At 31.8% G+C, this 19,694-nt stretch overlaps 2 protein-coding genes across 2 annotated transcripts; one reads left to right on the forward strand and one right to left on the reverse strand.

The window, feature by feature from the left end:
• Nucleotides 1-2,986: 2,986 nt before the first annotated feature.
• On the reverse strand, nucleotides 2,987-8,286 carry LOC142608113 (protein VERNALIZATION 3). Its single transcript, XM_075779824.1, has 4 exons — nucleotides 8,043-8,286; nucleotides 7,825-7,886; nucleotides 6,244-6,284; nucleotides 2,987-3,411 (listed from the first exon to the last, which is right to left on the reverse strand). The coding sequence occupies exons 1-4, from the start codon at nucleotides 8,238-8,240 to the stop codon at nucleotides 3,188-3,190; spliced, it is 525 nt and encodes a 174-aa protein (XP_075635939.1). The 5' UTR covers nucleotides 8,241-8,286; the 3' UTR covers nucleotides 2,987-3,187.
• An 8,048-nt stretch (nucleotides 8,287-16,334) lies between these two features.
• Nucleotides 16,335-18,506, forward strand: LOC142605745 (uncharacterized). Its single transcript, XM_075777188.1, has 2 exons — nucleotides 16,335-16,347; nucleotides 17,881-18,506. Exons 1-2 carry the CDS (start codon nucleotides 16,335-16,337, stop codon nucleotides 18,504-18,506), a joined length of 639 nt encoding a protein of 212 aa, XP_075633303.1.
• Nucleotides 18,507-19,694: the final 1,188 nt, after the last annotated feature.

Raw genomic sequence — 19,694 nt, forward strand, 5'->3', positions numbered from 1 at the left:
AATCTGAAAGGAGAAAGAGAGGGGGGGGGGGGGTGAGTGACAACTCAATAAGTAACCAAAATCCTATGAAGTTCTATCAAGTAATAGATCCATAAAGTAATAGGTGTAATATGTGTTTTCAAATTAACTGAAGAAGTTTCATAGTCTAAAAATAATAGGTTGCACATAGATCACATACTTTACTCTTACAAGTATATCATAGATGGTTTAGAAAATAGTCAGTTCCTCATATATCCAGAAGCCATAACTTACAATACGTTCCAAAACTCATAGGCAGTGTTTGTGTCTCAAAATAGTTCCAATACTTAAAAATTTCCATAATCATATGTGTAGTTTAAGGACTCAAAATAAATCAAATATTCAATGAAATTCATATTTCTTAATAATCTTATGACTATGGTCACGCTATATCCCCGCGACTGGGCATCAGAGTACCAATGAATAACCCCCATTGGCTGGGTATCAGAGTACCAATGAATAACCCCCATTGGTTTGGGTATCAGAATACCAATGAATAACCCCCATTGGTTTGGGTATCAGAATCAATTCTTGGTCAGACTGTCTATAATCATATATATGAAATCATAATTTCTAACAAAATATATCTTATTCAATTGCATATACACATAATCATATATTCAATATTTTCAATACATTTGTGATATTTCTATATTTCTTACTTTAAATCAATATAGCAAAGAAACACAATTAAATAAAATAAATCTTATATTCAATGCTCATATATATTTGTGGAAATTCTTTATTCTTTACTTTGAATCAGTATGGCTAAAAACAATTAAACAAAACACATCATATATTCAGTAACTAGATATATTTGTGATAATTCTTTACTTTGAAATTAGTGATACAATAGAAATAAAATTGTAACAATTATAAACAAATTTTTTTTTTAGTAGTTAAAAATACATTAACATAAGCAAAATAAAACCCAATTAGGATAAGGTTACTTACCTCAGTTAGCTCACCACAAGAACTTCTCCCTAACACTTTCTCTAAAATCCTTAGATCTCACCTAACAATTTACAAGCACCATTTACGCAATGATCATATAATTCAAACATCTCATAATTGTCTTTTCCTACACAAAAATTTCACCTAATCATAATATTATATATATATATATATATATATATATATGCTGCTACCATCAATGCCTTAAAGATAAAGTAGCACTACTATGTAGGACGTGTACTACACTTGTAGAATTTATGGCATCAATAAATTTTGCTCAAGAATTTTAAAATACAACATGATTAATTTGGTTTGTCTTTAGCATGAATCAGTTGAATATGCCAAAAGCGAAAGTGAGCAAGTTGCTACCCTGACATAAGTCATTCTCTACAGACTATCCTAAGTTCATAATCAAATACATTATGGCTATCAGCAGCAATGACGTGTAATACACTAAGTGCAGCTTTCTTCTTCTTCTTCATATATATATATATATATATATATATTTCTATAACCGGTCAAACCTCAAAACCCATGCTCCTTAGCCTTTTTTGTTTTGTTTTTCTTCTCAATTCCATCAATTCGGCATAGTTTCTTAACAACTCAGCTGTGCAGCAAGTTGACCCATCACACTTAAAATTTACCACTTTCAACCATGCTTATCACAACGTAGCGTGTGTGTATATATATAAAAATACTGAGTACTGAAAAATCTGTAGATAATAGCATCCAACTAACCGAAATATAAATGTAAATTTTTCTTCGTTGCATCAATAAAACTCTTAAATAATTAAATAGCTTCACTACCGGTTAAAACATCCACATAAAAATATACTCTAATTCCAAATAAGCTTAGATTCAACAAGAGAGAAATTCTTGGGCTCTTACCTCAATTGTGCAGTCAAATCTTCTCTACTTGAGTATTTTGGCTAGTCTCCTCCCTCAAAACATCTGTCAGTATACGCTGACTTAAATTAGACTATATAAACTAGGGTTTCAACCTTATTTTCTAAAAAATCCCTTAGTAATTTTAATTATAACAATTGACCCCATAAACAAATTTACTTAAATACCCCTCCTTTTAATTTTTTTTTTCTTCTTTTCGGGTATTACACTTCATTAAGGGCTTAAAAATGGTGTTTTTGCTATTTATAGTAATATTTGTTTTTCCTTAATAACTTTTAGTTTAAAAGTTAGAATAAGGTCCTGTCTGTTTTGGGATGACCCTTAAAGTCAATAGTTTATAATTTTGTATTTAACTCAAAATTGCCATTTCTGGTAAAATTCAAAATTTTGTCACATAATCACGTGATTAGTGTGAATTAGGATTTTGGACATTTCCTAGTCATCCTAGGGTTTTACTTTTCAGTATTTATATGTTTTGTAGCCATTAGAGGCAAATCAGACTACTATCAATAAACACATTTTTTGTCAAAATAGTTCCCTAGTTGATTCCAATTTTCTTCTTGTTGTGGATTTAGAGAAACCCCTTGTGGATTCAAGATTTACAATCAGAAGCTAATAGTTTAGTTTCTATTCTATCAAGAGAGTATCGTGTGTGCTTTCTTCAGGTTTTCGCAACATCAGGTATTTTAAAAAGTGAGTATTTAAAGTAGAAAAAATAAGTTCTTATGTAAAAATAGACCAAAATTTTTGCACAAGTTGATGCGAATGCTCTAAGCCTCTAATCATTCCTTAAAACTTTATGGCTTAAAGTTAAGACGGAGGATAGATGAGAAGAGTAGAAGAGAGGGGTGGCCACATATATCCCATTGAAACACATATACCATTAATTTAACAAAGTGTTGAACTAAAGCAGTGCAAAATAAATATTCATTTGAGACCAGAAATTTATGATCACTGCATCATTTTTTTGGTCGAGTTGATACCTCTCCAAAGTACTAAAATGTTTGGGGGAGAGGGAGATGACGTAAGCATATTTAGTATCTAATGGTTTGGCTAGCACATCTCAATCAGATCAAAGAAAGGATATAGACTATTAAACTTCCATCTATATTATTATTGTTATTAGATATGTTCACATCCCAGAATTCTTAGTACTAAACATCTCCTATATATGTAAGGAGAAGGAAGGAGTGCCAAGGTGTAAGTAGGTAAATTTAGCTCATACATGCGTAGTACATGCAGAAACACTTTTATAATGCTACTTGCTAGATTATTGTTTTAAATAAAAAAAGATAGTTGAGTGTTTCTCCTATCTTCTTCTTCCACCAGAGCCGCTTTCCCTCTGGCAATTGAAATAAACAGCAGCCACTGGCAATCCAAGATTATAAAGTTCAGCAAAGTCCTTGGTATTGAAATTCTGGCGCCACCCTGGTGCATACACTGTTTGCCTACCCAATTGACGGAACAACACGAAAGCAAACCGATGAATCCCCACTGTTGGCCGAGGACTTTCATAGCAGACAACCTCTTGCCCTACAATTACTTCCATGCATTAGATGTTACTCCATTTGAATTGAGAGAACCTAATAGTTACAATAATAAAAGACCGATGATTCAAAACTTGTAGAGGCGAACAGACCTTATAACTGAACTTCAAAATCAAAGCTGTTCATGAGATGGCAATATTTGGGTTTTGGATGAGTAGCACATTAGGTCTAACCAAGTCCAATGTACGTAGATATTAGACAGATGCGTTAAAGGTTGGTGAGGCTGAAGCTAGATTCAATAATTTGTTCAAACTACTGGCAACAAGGTGGCATGGCATGACAATAAAATCATAAACTGATCTATCTCAATATATGTATCGCATAAATGTTTAATTTATGATGTACTAAAATAATGTGTTTATTATTTAATATTAATATAATAATTTTAACTTTAATAAAATGATAATTCATATCAATGTCATACATGAAATCTAAATTGCTTTATTTTTATAAAGAAAACTCCAGTTCAATGCATTTGAAAACGACATGTCATTTTTTAACGCATGTTCAAGTCACGTGCAATCATCTAGAGTATTTGACAGCAAACAAACCCCACATTACACATCTCATTTTAATTTGCATTATTCATGGATATGACTTATCATATCAACTTTTATTAGTGGGTTCGAGTTAATTTAACTAGTAAAATCTCCGATAGTTGAATATAAGATTTAGGATTCAATTCTCGCCAAAAACTGATTGTTGTTTTAGTCTGATGATAAAGAGTTTTCACCAAGACTAGATGCAATAAATTGAAGCTCTTAAAAAAAAAAAAAATCAAACTTGTATGGTATCAATATTTGGACCATCCGTGAATTAGGGAGGCCAACATAGTGAGAGACTGTGCATTGACCATAGTGGGATTTAGATTGAAAAAAAAAAAAAAAAAAAAGTAGGATTCATGGAGCTAGTGGTGCCTTGGACCCAACCTCCCCCACAGTCTCTCTTTTGATGTGACATTTGGCAGCCCATATGCCTTAGTATGAACAGGGATTGAGATCAAGTTAGAATCAAGTGCAGTTGTTATTAGGACTAAAATTAAGACTTAAAAATTATAATTTTTAATCGTAGTTATTAAGTAAAAAAATTTTAAAAAAAAGTTAAAGAAGTACAAAAATTTTATAAGATAAAAGGGAATGATTGCACATAGTATTGCACCGGATTTTTTTTTTTTTTCAAGGAAAGAATTTCACTGGATTCTAATTCTTGTGAACAATATAGACTTACTAGCCATAAATAAATAATTTATATTTAAATAAATTTATTAAAGTTTTTTTTTTTTGAGAAAAAAATTTCTTTGAAGTAAATCACAAATTATGTGGAAATTAGATTTCAAAAATGACACTCCAGAAGAATTCTCGTTAGAAGTATTTAGGTTAAGTCATATATATTTCACAAAAAAAAAAAAATGTTAAGTCATATATGAGGATGAATCCACAACTTTGTAATTAACATTTTATATAGAGTTTTACGACAACAACAATAATAATAATAATAATATTATTATTATTATTATTATTATTATTGATAATCATGATGATGATTTGAACCACGGAAACGTTTGTATTAAGTAAAAATTGGTCATCATAAATTCTAGGAAACTTTAGTCAATTCAACAACCTACATATAGCTAGTGACCATTTCTACAGTATTGGTGACTTCATGCTAATATGCAAGTTAAAAAGAAATGTTTATTTACTTGAAAAGAAAAAAGGAAGAAAGAACTTTATTTTTTGTGTGTCAACAAAGCCTTCCGATGACACAGGCCTCTTTCACCTCCCTTATGTCTGCCTGGGAAAGCGAAATTGTTCACGAAAAAATCGTTTTAGACCTAGATTGAATGAACAGTAAAAGATAGAGATTTAAGGTTTTTAAGGACGGACCGATGCTCAACTAAGGTTGAATTGTGATGATATCATTATTGATTTGATAATAATAAAATAAAAATAAAGGTATTAAATTGGAAAACATAACAAAATTTTACTAAAAATATGTTTTTAAAAAATTAAACAGCTTTCAATTTAATTTTCACAATTTTTATAAGGTTTATGGAAAATAAATAAAGTGTAAAAAAAGTGTAAGAATTTTGTGTTTAGAAATCTTTCAAATAAAAAGAATCTTCTTATCATTTTCAACATTAATTAATAAATTGTATATTCACATATTTAAAGAAATAATTCTTGAACCTCTAATAAAATTATCAAATAATAATATATTGAGGGTGTAACATAATAAATTTAAAAACTAAAATCTAAACTTAAAATAAATAATGTATTGAATCCAAGAATGAACTGTATCTCTTTTTTGAAAACTATAATCTAAACTTAATATAAATAAAATATAAAATATTGGGTTCCCACGTTCCATCCCTCCCCCCTCCATTTATTTAAATATTTTTATATTTAAAATAGAATAATATTGAACTGAATCTCTTAGTTAATGAACCGAATTTTCATCTTGTTCAAGGTTACTCATGTCAGACCAGCCAGTCCAGTCCTGGTTTGACAACCTTCCGAAAGAGATGATGTTGAAAGTGAGACAAGAAAAAGAGAATTAAGAGTAGGATTGAGTTCATTCATTGCAAATTACCTTTGTCCATGTTGAAAACAAGATTTTGTTGGAATTGACTATGCTTAATTTACAACTCTTAAATTATCAACAAAAATAAAAATAAGAATAAAAATGAAGTGCCTTAATTATAAAACCAAAAACAACTAATCACTTATAATTTATTGTGAAAATATTGTGGATATAGCACCTCTCTTACTAATAAATAGCATATGTGTGTGTAGGAAATAATAGTAGTAGTAATACTCACCAAAGCTTGCCCCTGTAGTTGCTGGAATATCAGTCACCAACCTAACAAAGTTCATGTAGAGAGAAAGCTGGTTAACTAGCATAGGTGAATACTACAAGATAAGCCATCAATTAAGCTGGCTTATTATATTTAAAAGAGTAGCAGCTTCCTGAAATGTAGATAATTGATTCGAATATTCCCTTTTGTTTCTTTCTAAAACTACACTCTCATCCCAAAAAAGAATTGCCCATTGCAAATAATTGCGTGGGTGTTTTAAGCTTGTGCCACTTGAAAATGAAAATTTAACTTAATTATTGTCTTAATATAATTATTGTCACCTTCCTTTGAAAGATTTTTTCACATGTTTTCTTTCTCACACACACATACATACATACATACATATATATATATATATATATATATATATATTCTTGGCTGAATAAATGTAGTCCTATATAGACCTAGGAATTGGTGAAACACAGGACTTGAAATTTGGAGTTAAGAGAAGATGGTGGACACTGAATATACACAAATCATCTTGTGAGAATATTCTTGGCTTTCCACCGGTCTTCAGTACTAGAATATACGTTGATTGCTATGTATATATCCTATGGAATAACTTATAGATCCAAAAAACAGAAAGAAAGGAAGGAAAAACCAAAAAAGAAAAAAAAATTCAGGAAAAAATAATAATAAAAGAGAGAGAGAGAGAGAGAGAGAGAGAGTAGGGAAAGAAGATAGGGTAAACTGTCAAGCATGATGTTCACTGTAGGCTTTATCCTAGTACATGTAGGGTCCCATTGTGTTTCCCAGGAACTTAATTTGTAAATTCAAGGAAACTTTAGTAGTGGTCCTCCGTTATACCATGAGACATACATGCCATCAATCAATCATGCAAACAGAAAACAAAACTTTTTATTTTACTTTTTTCCTTTGATACATAACAGAAAACAAAATTAAAAGAAAGAGGGATTTGTCAATTACATGAACAGTACAACAGCTTTAGGCCTTACAGGTACTATATGAGGGTGGTAGAAGATCATAAATTTCCTTATCGTCACCGGACACAACCTCATCTCAATTTCCAAGAGATAAGCTTTTCAGTTATGAAATAACTGTTCATGACAATCATAATTTTCACCAACCCAATTACCTCGAATGCAACCTCCAATAAGACGGTAGTGTATTGACTCAGAGTAAAGATTTGCTTCTATGCACCGGACGCGATATTGATTGATACATGACTACTTAGAACCCGTGTCTTGCCTCTATGTCATGCGGTGCATAGGAGCATCGGAGATAAGTCATACCATTTAGCCTTATAATCCAAACTCCAACCATCACAACTAATCATACATTTTGTAAAGCCTTAGTTGTATGAAACATGTTATGAAAAAAAATTCTTTACAAATGCAAGATGTATAACGTACATTCTCCTAAGTGTTTAAGAGAGGAAAGCAAATAGTATGAGAGAGAGAATCAACTTGGCAAGTATCAACTTCTAGAATGAACATACCCCAATTTCCATATTATGAGTATTCATAGTGCTAGAGAGAGAGAGAGAGAGAGAGAGAGAGAGAGAGAGAGAGAGAGGCTACTCACCAATGCAAGTATTCCCTTAAATTGGGATCACTTGGACTTGGTGCATCAGGATCTACCATTACCTGGTTAGTGAAAGTGATCATAACTCAAACCTTAGTGATTGAGAGCTCAAAGAAATGTGGAAACAACTTGAAACTTAAAAAGAAAAAGTGGAAGAATCCAAAAGAGAGAGAGAGAGAGAGAAGGAAAATAAAATAAAATAAAGGGTTTGTATTTACCAGAGTGTAGAAGGTCCTGAGATCATCACCACCAATATCAACCCTTGGTTGGTTGACAACATGAGAAGGTTTGAGCTCACAACCATTATTGACCTCCCTGTTGTTATAAGTGACCCTTAGAGAAATGGACCTTGTGAAGGGGTCCAAAACATCACCTATAACACGCCCAACAACTAGAGGATCCCTATCCCTGGGCATGATATGAAAAATTATCAAACCCTATACACAATAACAACTTGGAATGTATTCACTAGTAAATATTTTGATAGCTCTGTTTGCCAAAATTCGGGATGCCCATTTATATATTGTTCGGAGGTATCTACCTTTAACTGTTGTACACCAATAGATTCGACCTTTATTTTGCTTTTATTACTATTCCTTTATTATTGGTCAAATTATATTCTTACTGTTCCAATATCAGATGCTACCCAATAAAAATAAAAAACACAGATATCAGTTCCACTTTCTAAGTGGACCAATTTTTTATATTCTCATCATTGATCAAGTTTATCCGTGAGCCTTTTCGGTCCCCCAGCATCCTATATCATCGTACAACAATTCTAGACCTTCTTTTATTATTGAATTTTTAAAATAAAAAAAGCCTCTTTAAAAATCAAAGAATCACGAATGAAAAAAAAAATACAAAACTAGCACCATCCTAAGTTTTATATTCTCATCATTGATCAAGTTTATCCATGAGCCTTTTCGGTCCCCAGCATCCTATATCATCGTACAACAATTCTAGACCTTCTTTTATTATTGAATTTTTAAAATAAAAAAGCCTCTTTAAAAATCAAAGAATCACGAATGAAAAACAAGACAAAACTAGCACCATGCTTTCTAACTTTTGGGGTAGCTAGAACAATATATGATATGACACTGCTTTCTCTCAGGTGCTTATGTGATGTCAACTAGTGCAGTTAGGATTATATAAATTATGTTTTCTAATAAAAATTAAATTAAGTATGTAATGTCATGCTGAAAACACAGGGGAAATATATGGGTTCCAAATTAATAAGAGATGTTAATCTATCTCACATCTTATGTTTGCTGATGATCATCTCCTTTTTTCACAGTAGCTGCCTTAAGAATTTTTTAATAAAAAGAAAACTTAAATACATTGACATTACCAAAAAACACACACAAATACATGAAATTTTGTAATTTTCTTTTTTGATTTTTATATTTTGAAATCATTGTATCATTTTGCATATTTAACTTTCGCATTCAATCATTACATTGATCATGTTCAATTAAGTATTAAGATATCATTTCCGTGCATATACTTATGTGCAAAATACATAACATAAATTCAACTAAAGTACTTATTGCCACACATTTCCACACCCGTTGCCTCCGTCCCTTGTTAAAATATACCCCAAAGCACTAACGAACCAATAGTTAAAATAGTCTAATAGTCTTGATATTTTTATGATATTTTGTCAAAATAATCTTGTTATTTTCTTGATAGTTTGATATTTTCTTGATATTTTATCTAGTTTAAATCTGATTTGTAACCGTGAACTATGATTTTAAAGTGAATTTCATAACATTTAAGATAGATAAAAATTTATCTCAATCAGACAATTAGACAATAAAAATCAACGTTTTGACTATAATTGTAGTTAGGGTTAAGTTTTGTCAAACTTCGCCTAAAATGGTAAGTTTGGGATTTTGAACTGATATTGTAACAGGTTAATTGAGGCTGGACAAAATATGTTATCAACACTAAATCCCCAAATGCTATATGGTATCTTCACTTTTAATTCAGGCTATCTTTTAGCTAAGTCATACAAGCACCAAGACTGACGCCCTCTTTTAAACATGAATAGAGACGTTTATGGAAGTTGAAGATCCCTGAGATTAAATCTTCTGCTCTGAAAAATTTCTTGGGATATTCTTCCAACCAAAGACACCCTTAATAGCTGATGGCCATGAGTTGACTTGTCTTGTCTTTTGTGCGATCAAGCATTGGAATCTGCAACACATCCTAGACTCATGCCCCTACACCTCTATTATTTGGTCAATTTCACCTTGGTCAATTATCACTACTCATCTCGGGTTTAATGACACCATGTGACATTGTAAAATATGTCGTCTATCCCCAACACTACTTGAAGGTTTTTGCCAACGGAGGTTTAGAAACCGGGTTATTATCATTGGAGGGCACATTCCATACCCAAGAAAAGATGCTTGAACAATTAATATGGAATGTCTAGATCACATCTCAACCTAGTCCTTACTAACAACTCCCAATAATCTATCTTCGATTCCTTCTCAGACTGGATGGGTGAAGATCAATTTTGATATTGCCATAATTACTCGTGCCTTCTCCACTTCTCTAGTGTAGCAAAATGAATTGGGTGAAGTAGTGTTTGCTCACTTTTATAACTTCCTTCCATTTGCCCCAGCTCATGGTGAAGCCCAAGCCGCATTCCAAGCAATTAAGCTTGTTTTCCACAAGTTTCACTATGTTATTTTTGGAGGAGACTCAAAAAAGTAATTGAAGCTCTATTGCATCTGCATTAATTCCTCTCCCTGGTTTCTAACTCCTCTCTTTTCAGAATTGAAAAAGGCATCACTTTCGTTCTCTTGTTAGGACCTCATTTATGTTTCTAGAACTAGGTAAATCTTTCGCCTCACAATGTAGCTTATTGGACAGTCTTTTGTGATTGAACTAGCCTCATTTCTATCTTCTTTTTTCCTTTCTTGGATTCTCTCTTCAAGTTGGAGATAGGTTGGACCCTTTTCCTATTTCTTCTTAATATATCATTATTATTCAAAAAAAAAGAAAAGAAAAGAAAAATACAAGTCCATGTTGTTTGGTTACATTTATCAGCCTATCCGAATTGGCCAGCATCCTATATTATCGTACAATGTTTCTAGATTTTCTAATATTATAATTGTTTAATAAAAAAAGTTATTGAAAAATCATTGTCACAATAAAGTTGGGAAAAAAAAAAGACAAAACATTTTAACCTGTGGGGTAGCTAGAACAAAATGACATCGCATGCTTGTTTTAGAGTAAATATCTTTTAAAGAATATATATATTGTGCGGGTCAAAAATGATAAACAACCCTATTAAGGACATAACTAATTTGTATTATGGGGCTTATAATAATCCATAGTGAGAGATGGTGTTATTCAAGCACAAGAAAATAAAACACTTCTCACTCTCAAGAACAGGCTCTTGAAGATATTCCAAGGTTCTTTCTCTCTATAATTTTTTCTCTAAGTTTTTGTCTAATTTTTCTTTGTGTCTCCCTTTGCCATTATCTTTCCTTATACTTGTTGTACTTTCTTCTTAGGGATGTGCTCTTCCTGCACAGTTGGAGAGCTCTGTCCTATCAGGCTCTTGCTTCTCTTTTTCGTGATGAATAGAGACTTTTTGAGGCTCTTTGCATTGTTTAGGCCTGTCATTCATTAATAAATTTAACTATCCAAAGTAGGTGAGCCTCATTAATGACTAGCAAACTGTTGCTTTATCTAGAAGCTTTACAGGCTTCCTCGAACAATTATTCATTTTCTAGAACTCATCCTCAGTAGTTCGAAGAGTGCATCATCCCTAATAGCTCGGAAGTGTCTCCTCCTCGGATTCTGATCCATGATATTCTCATATTCCTAATGAGAAGAGTATCCTAGCTTGGTCTGTGGTTTGAATCTTTCAAAGAGGCCTGTCATCAAAACAAATCAGTTAGTTTGGGCCTATTTTCATCTGAAGCCTAATATTACTTGGATTCAGAAACTGGTTCTCTACACACACACACATTGGTTATTTACTGGTAATTGAGATGGTTGAAAAATTATATGTTGTGCAGTTGCTTTTACATTCTTGTTATAATTTAATTACAAAGGATTTGTAAAGTTGTGATTTACAACTATATTTTATATTGGTTTTATTCCATAACAAAAAGTGTTGTAATTGCATTAATTTTGTTCCTTGTATTTTGTGGGATTTTATTGTATTAGGTTTAGTATTAAGTTGGTGAAGAATTGAGCATGAATTGAAGAACAAGTGGATTTCACGATAAGCTAAACCGCGAAAGAGCCACTTGAGAAGCACATGCTGGAAGCTAAAGAATCATGCCAGCCTAGAGGATTTCGCGAGTGTCTCGCAAGTAAGGCCTTCTCATAAGATACCAGCAAAACTCTCTGCCTAGAGGATTTTTAAGTGTGACTTTCTTATCCTTCACCCATACTATATATATTCTCATTACCCACAAAAATTGCAAGGAGACCATTCATAGAGAAAAACCCAAGATAGGTTATCAGCAACATACACACACTCATCCTTTTAGAGAGAGAGCTACTCATCCTTAGTAAGAAATCATTGTAGTATCTTCTCCTTTCCTCTCCCATTATCATACCTTAAGAGGAGATTTGTACCCAAATACAACCCACATATTTTCAGAGTGTTTTGGAGCTTGGGATGCTTTGGGAATTTGCTAAAAGAAGCCGGTGAGGCTTAGCGAATGCAATCGGGCGTATTGTAGGATCCGAAAAGCTAAATAAGACACGGTTTTGAGAAGTCTTGTTGGAGTAGGAGCTTGGAGGGCTTAGGTGCAATGGGTAGATTAGGCTTGGGGGGTCTCTTGCTATTCGTGTATCCCTACTTATTGTCTAGCGGATCGATTTACCGTTAGGAAGGCAGCGGAGAGATTTTTCATCGAGTTCTTTGGTTTCCTCTTCGATAACACGTCTTAATGTTATCTTGTGGTTGCATTTTTCTTCCCTTACTCTTGTGCTTTATTTTTAATGTTTGTTATTCATGTTTATGCACTAGAGTAGTTATCGGTTTATTGCGCTTCATTTACTCTTGTTCCGCACTTAGATAAGTTAGAATAAAATCAACCAAGCCGTAATTTTTTAATCTAAACAAGCTCTTGTGTTTTCACACAAATCCGAGCTCTCAGGATTATACTTGAAATTTGAACTGAAAATGATTTACTAAATTATATTTATTGGGATAAAAATTGGGTTTACACGATATGTAAGAGTGCAAGTCTATGTGTACATTGATATCCAGTGAGTCCACAGAATCCTATATCATCGCACAATGTCTCTAGACGTTCTCATATTTTTATCTAAAATAAATCTTGAAAAATCATAGTCACAATAGGGTATGTAAAAGAAAGAGATAAAACGGGAACCATGCTTTATAAATTTTGTGATAGCTACTATAAAATGATATAAATTAAGTAAACATTTATTATACGTCATTCGACGTTTTTTTATCGTGGTTATTTATGAGTACATTAATTTTTTTAAAATTACTCTAATTGCAACTTTAATATTTCAGTTCCAGAATATGTAAAATTGTATTTTATTACCAAAAATTTTAAAAGTATCTAAATCAATTGTTGAAATTTATTTTAATCTCCTATTATATGATAAAGATTTGGTCTTTTAGTCGGTATGCTTCTACTAGTAATTTACATACCAATCTATATATATTTATCTATATAAAACCGAAGCCTCTGAAACTCTCACAAATTTTCACTTCAGCACAATATTAAAAAAATAAATAAAACCAAAACAAAAAAAACGTCTTTAACCTGACACTCAAAAAAACGTAAGCTCTGCCTTTCCTTTTCACAATGGTCTGCCATCCCCATCTTCTTCCTTAGTCCTCTACCAGCACGATGGTCTGCCATCCCCATCTTCTTCCTCAGTCCTCTACCAGCTCCTCCTCGATCAGACCCACGACAAAGCAACACCAAATCAAGCATTGCATCGTATCTACAGACCCACCATACGCACAAATCGAAGCCTTGATCTCCTTCCTCAAACTGATTTGCCACAAACCACCCACATCCAACCTCTACAACCCAGAAACGGCCTCCATTTGCTTATTTTTTTACCCCAGCTTATTTTGTATTCTAGAGTTGATTGGATTGTAGTTTTAGCTGTGTTTCTCTTTGTATCTTTGAAAACCCATGTAGCCAACCTTTCTGAAAATTTTTACCCCAACTTCATTGATTTTTGTTTTGTATTTTAGAGTTGATTGAATCGTAGTTTTAGCTGTGTTTCTCTTTGTATCTGTAATTGAGTTTGTGCACACACTTAGATAATCAATTGGAATAAATATTAAAAATGGTGGTAATCAATTTCAATTTTTTTGTGTGGAAACTGAGCTATGGGTTTGAATTTGTTTAGTGGAAACTGAGCGAGGTGGAGTTATCAACTTGCTTCCTGATAATCTTAGCGAAATTGGTGTGGAGTAGGTTGAGGTTAGTTATTCATTACATTGTTCAAATTGAATTATATGTCTCTCTTTGAATTATACGTCTCTCTTCAATGTAGTTTGCTTTGATTAAGTGCACTTTGAGTTAGTCTTTTTAGGAATAGTTCACTTCAAGTCAATTTGTTTTGAATCAAGTTATTTCGAATCAATAGCATTGGAATATGAGTTAGACTGAGAAATTGAAAATTAGTTTCTTGAGGATTGTAGTCACTTTAGTTTCTTATCTATTATTGTACTTGCATTGCAACAAAAAGTCTTCTTAAGTGAGGTATTTTGAACTTCTGCAAAATCAAATTTTAATCTATGAATCTAATGATCATTTAACGCTCTCTTCTAAAAGTTATGTTTGGTATTTGTTTGCTGTTTTAAATCTGCTTTTATTCTTGGAGTTTTAATATCTTATTTTAACCTTATAAATATTTATCTATCTAATAATATAGTATATTTTTTATTTCCCTTGTGTATGGTTAATAGTTACGGAAAATATATGGTTGTTGTTTTAAATATGCTTTTATGCTTGGAGTTTTAATATCATTGAACAATTTCTTATTCTTTGACATGGTTGATGTTTTATGTTTTGACTGTTTTAAGTTCAAACTTAGAATAGTTTGGATTTCTTAGCTTTGTTTGAATTTTAGTTTAGTTAAATGCTTCAATTTGTAAAAAAAAGGTTGTGTTCCTAAACAATGCTATTTTATGCATAATTGTTAAAACCTGAAGAAATCCATTATGATTAATCTATTTCCAAGCAAAAATCAAAAAGAAAAAAAAAGAAGAAGAACTATTGAGGTTTTAAAGATTAGGTTATGCTTGAAATAGCTGGTCTTCTTTCACTCTCAATGGAAAAATATATAGATGACCCCAACAATCTAGCTTTATGGATTTTCCTTTACTTCTTTTGATGTTTCCAATTTGAGTCTAAAACTCATTCTTCCATGGGTGGTTTGAAGGGCCATGAGAATTAGTAATTGAAGAATATCCCATTCCATGAAGCAAAGTGCTTCTAAGTGGACTCACTTTCTTAGCCACCTATATCCATCCCTTTTATACAAACAAACTATGTGTCAAGACCTAGTATTTTTTGAAACACTTTGTCTTTTGCCACTTTCATTATAAATATGATTACGCTAATGGAATTCTTTGTCATAATAATTGCTCCACTTCTTTTCACTCCTTAACAAAAACACCATTATATTAGAAGGCAATAATAACATGTAACTTCAATAGTTTACTGTTGAGTTATTATTTTAATATGTGTTGTTTTAGCTGTGTTTCTTTTGCATCTATAATTGAGTTTGTGCACACATTTAGATAAGTCTTAGGTTTGGAACTTCGTAACTAAGTTTGATAGTGTGTTTTGAAGATAATATTTTTTGAAGTGAGTTACATCTTCAATATTTTAAATAGATATTAAAATGGTGATAATCAATTTTAATTTAATTTTTTTTTTTTTTTGGTCTGGAAATTGAGCTATTTGTTTGAATTTGTTTAGTGGAAACTAAGTGAGGTGGAGTTATCAACTTGCTTTCATCACACAACATTCCTGATAATTTTAGCGAAATTGGTGTGGAGTACGTTGAGGTTAGTTATTCATTACATTGTTCATATTGAATTATATGTCTCTCTTTTTTTTTCTTTTTTTTTTTTCTTTTTTTTTTTCTGTTCTCTAAAAATCGGTTTCAAATGATATACATTGCTGTTTTAAATCTACTTTTATGCTTGGAGTTTTAATATCATAGTATATTGTAGTGTTTTGTTTACATTTAAAGACCTCATGAAACTCAATTTGAATTGTAACTTATTATGTATAAATATTTTATATGTTGAGGATGCTATGCTACCTTAGCAAAATTGGTGTGGGTAGGTTTTTTGTAGCCCATGTGACCTGAGTGTTTAAAACTTTTTCAACACAAACAAAAAATTGTAGAGTGTAGGTTAAAATTGTTAAAATTTTATAAATGCCCTTGAAAAAATTATTGTTTAATTTTTCAGATTTGAATATTGTATTGCTCAACAACATTATTTTTGTCTTCAAACACATGAACGTATGGACATGCAAGGTATGATGCAGCTGACACATTGATTAGATAAGATACATTCAAATACTTGCAAGGCTGCAAGACTGTAATTGAAAGTAATTGCATAAAACAAAATGGAATTCTTAAATCAATTAGAGGATTCAGTTTAGGCTTTTGCTCTTAATATCTGGGTTCCTTTGTTCCTTTGCCTCTATAAGTTACTAGTCACTATGGAAAACATGAGTTAAAGAATCGTAGCAACTATGGTGATGCAGGTGATTGTTTTTTCATTGGATAGAATCATTGAAATTTTTATGCTAATTTATTTAATTCTTGAAGAAAATAACATATATAGGAAGAGTTTTCATTTTTTTTATGAGGGTAACCTGCCTGCTCTCACTATCAAATTGTTTGATGATATGAAGGAGATTAAAAAAAGAAAAATTTGCACTACACTGCACTGTTTCATTAAAATCTGCACTACTTTGCACTGTTTCAAACTTTCTGCACTGCACTATATCTCTTCTATTTATGTTTCTTGGCTGAAAATTGGATTTTTACTATTTTGTAGGTAGGGATTTAGCATTTTGATATCTGGCTTATTTGGTAATTCAACTTCAAGACGACGAAAGTCAGGTATTTAATATGATTGCATATTTAAGTTTCTTGGTTATCTCAAGCTTGGTTTTATGTTTGGTTCAATTGCAGATTTAAAATGATTGTAGATTTCCATTGTTTTAATTACTTCTATGTACAATTTGTATTTGATCAAATAATCATGTTTTTATGTTTTTTTTTTTTTTAATTTTGAAGTTAGTATGTGAATGCTATATTTTTCTTCAATTTTTTCCCCTTTCTATAACATATAACTGTTAATTTAAAATATATTTTTTGCTATATAGTTATATTTATGAATTAAAATTTTGTGAATGCTTTGCTTTTAGTTTATTCCCAAAGCATGGAGTCTGCTTTCTATGCAAGATTGAGACGAAGATTAATTTTATCTCAAAAGAGAAATAGAAGGGGTATGATATTGAGAAATTAAAAAAAAAATTTTTCTTTAAAAAACTCATAATTAGTATTTAACCTAATAATTAGTATGTAACCTAGGCCAAACAAGAACAAGAGATGACAAGCCATTTGAAAGGAGTATTCGATGTAGACAATATAGCACTAATGATGAAAGCAGAAAACAACGTAAGTGCTATATTTTTTAGTTATCCCAAAAAAGTTCTAAAATAAGGAAGAAAAAGTGAATTTTTTGTTTTTGTTGTCATAGGAAAATTTACAAAACAATTGGATTTAGGACCTCTAACAATAGTATGTGAACATTGTGGAGCTCAACTTTGGTAAGAAGAGAGAACTATAAAGTCAAAGACGCCTACAAAACCAAAGTTTAGTTTGTGTTGTTCTGAAGGAAGAGTTGAACTCCCTCTATTGAAAGAACCTCCACCCTTTCTTGGAAGCTTACTCAATATTAGTAGTGATCAGAGATCAATAAACTTTCAACTAGGGATAAGAATCTACAACTCTCTCTTTGCTTTCACTTCTTTGGGGGTAATGTTGATAGATCAGTGAATAATGGTTCTAGTCCATATGTGTGTCGTGTAAATGGTCAAACTCATCATAGAATTGGATCACTTCTTCTTGTTCATGGCCGCAAACCTAAGTATGCACAGCTTTATATTTATGAAACTGATAATGAAGTTAAAAGTAGAATTGATGCAGTTTTACATGAAGATGATAGAAATAATGTGGATCCAAATATTGTTACCGGGTTGATGGAAATGTTAGACCAATGCAACCAATTGGTTAAATATTTTAGAATGGTCAGGGACAGATTTGATGAATCAGATATACATAATGTCAGAATTCGTTTAATTCGATGTCACAATTCTCGTGAAAGGCAATATAACTTACCTGTAACGTCTGAGATAGTTGCTCTTATTGTTGGAGATTTTAATATTGAAAGTTCTGATAGAGATATTATTGTTAAGAATCGAAGTTTAGGATTGCAACGTATAAACGGGACTCATCCAAGCTTTATGGCATTGCAATATCTATTACTTTTTCCTTATGGTGAGGATGGGTATATGCTTGGTATACCTTATAGGAATTTGAATGGGAGCAATTCTAGAAAAAAGGGAATCAATAACAATGAGGGAATACTATGCTTATGGGCTTCAACAACACTTTCATGAGGGCATGATATTGTTGCTTGGTAGAAGGCTTTTTCAACAATTTATAGTGGATGCATACACTTCTATCAAAGAAGAAAGACTACAATGGGTTAGATTCAATCAAAAAAATATTTAGGTCAGAGTTGTACTATGGTTTGAAAGATGTCGTTCTTCGTGGTGATACAAATCCCATTACTGTAGGAAAATGAATAGTCCTACCATCCTCATTTACTGGAAGTCCTATTACTAGTGATATGTAGATGGGCACGTTACCCAAATTTATTTCATACATTTACTTGCAATCCATAATGGCCAGAAATCAATCATTCTTTGGAATTTATAGAAGGCCTAAAATATGAGGATCAACAAATATTGTAGCAAGAGTTGTTAAGATAAAATTGGATGAACTATTATTTGAGGCATAAATCTCATTTTGGAATTGTTATTGCAATTGCGTATACAATTGAATTCCAAAAAAGAGGACTCCCACATGCACATATTCTTCTATTCTTGGATCCAAAGGATAAGTGTTCAAGTCCAATAGACATTGATGGTATCATTATGGCTGAGATACCAGATCCAGATGAAGAACCTGTTGCTAATGAAGCTGTAAAACAATTTATGATGCATAGGCCATATGGATCTACAAAACTGAAGTCACTGTGCATGATAAGTGGTAAATGTACAAAACATTTTCCAAAAAGATTTTATGAAGAAACAATAATTGATGAAGAAGGCTTCCTAGTATATAGAAGGAGAAATGATGGAAAAACAATAGAGAAGAACATAATTCTTTTGGATAACTGATTGTACCTTATAATGTAGATCTTTTGGTGAAGTACCAATCCCATTTGAATGTAGAATGGTGTAACAGATCTCGATCGACCAAATATTTTTTTGAATATATAAACAAAGGATCCGATAAAGCAACAATTTTTGTAAAAGAGAATTTGCCAAATATTGGGAGTGATGGACAAGAGACCAACATTGTTGTTAATGAGACAAAAGCATACTTGGATTGTAGATATATTTTAGCTTTTGAAGCATGTTGGAGAAAGATTTTATTTGAGAATGTTGCTTAACATTGTCAAAGGTCCAGGAAACTTTAAAGAATTAAGGACTATAAACGATGTTACGTAACCAACTTAAAAGGAAGCCTGTTATGCACTTGGACTTCTTGATGATGACAAAGAATGGCATGATTCCCTA

This window comes from Castanea sativa, chromosome 8 (assembly GCF_040712315.1).
Source record: "Castanea sativa cultivar Marrone di Chiusa Pesio chromosome 8, ASM4071231v1".
Taxonomy (NCBI): Eukaryota; Viridiplantae; Streptophyta; class Magnoliopsida; order Fagales; family Fagaceae; genus Castanea; species Castanea sativa.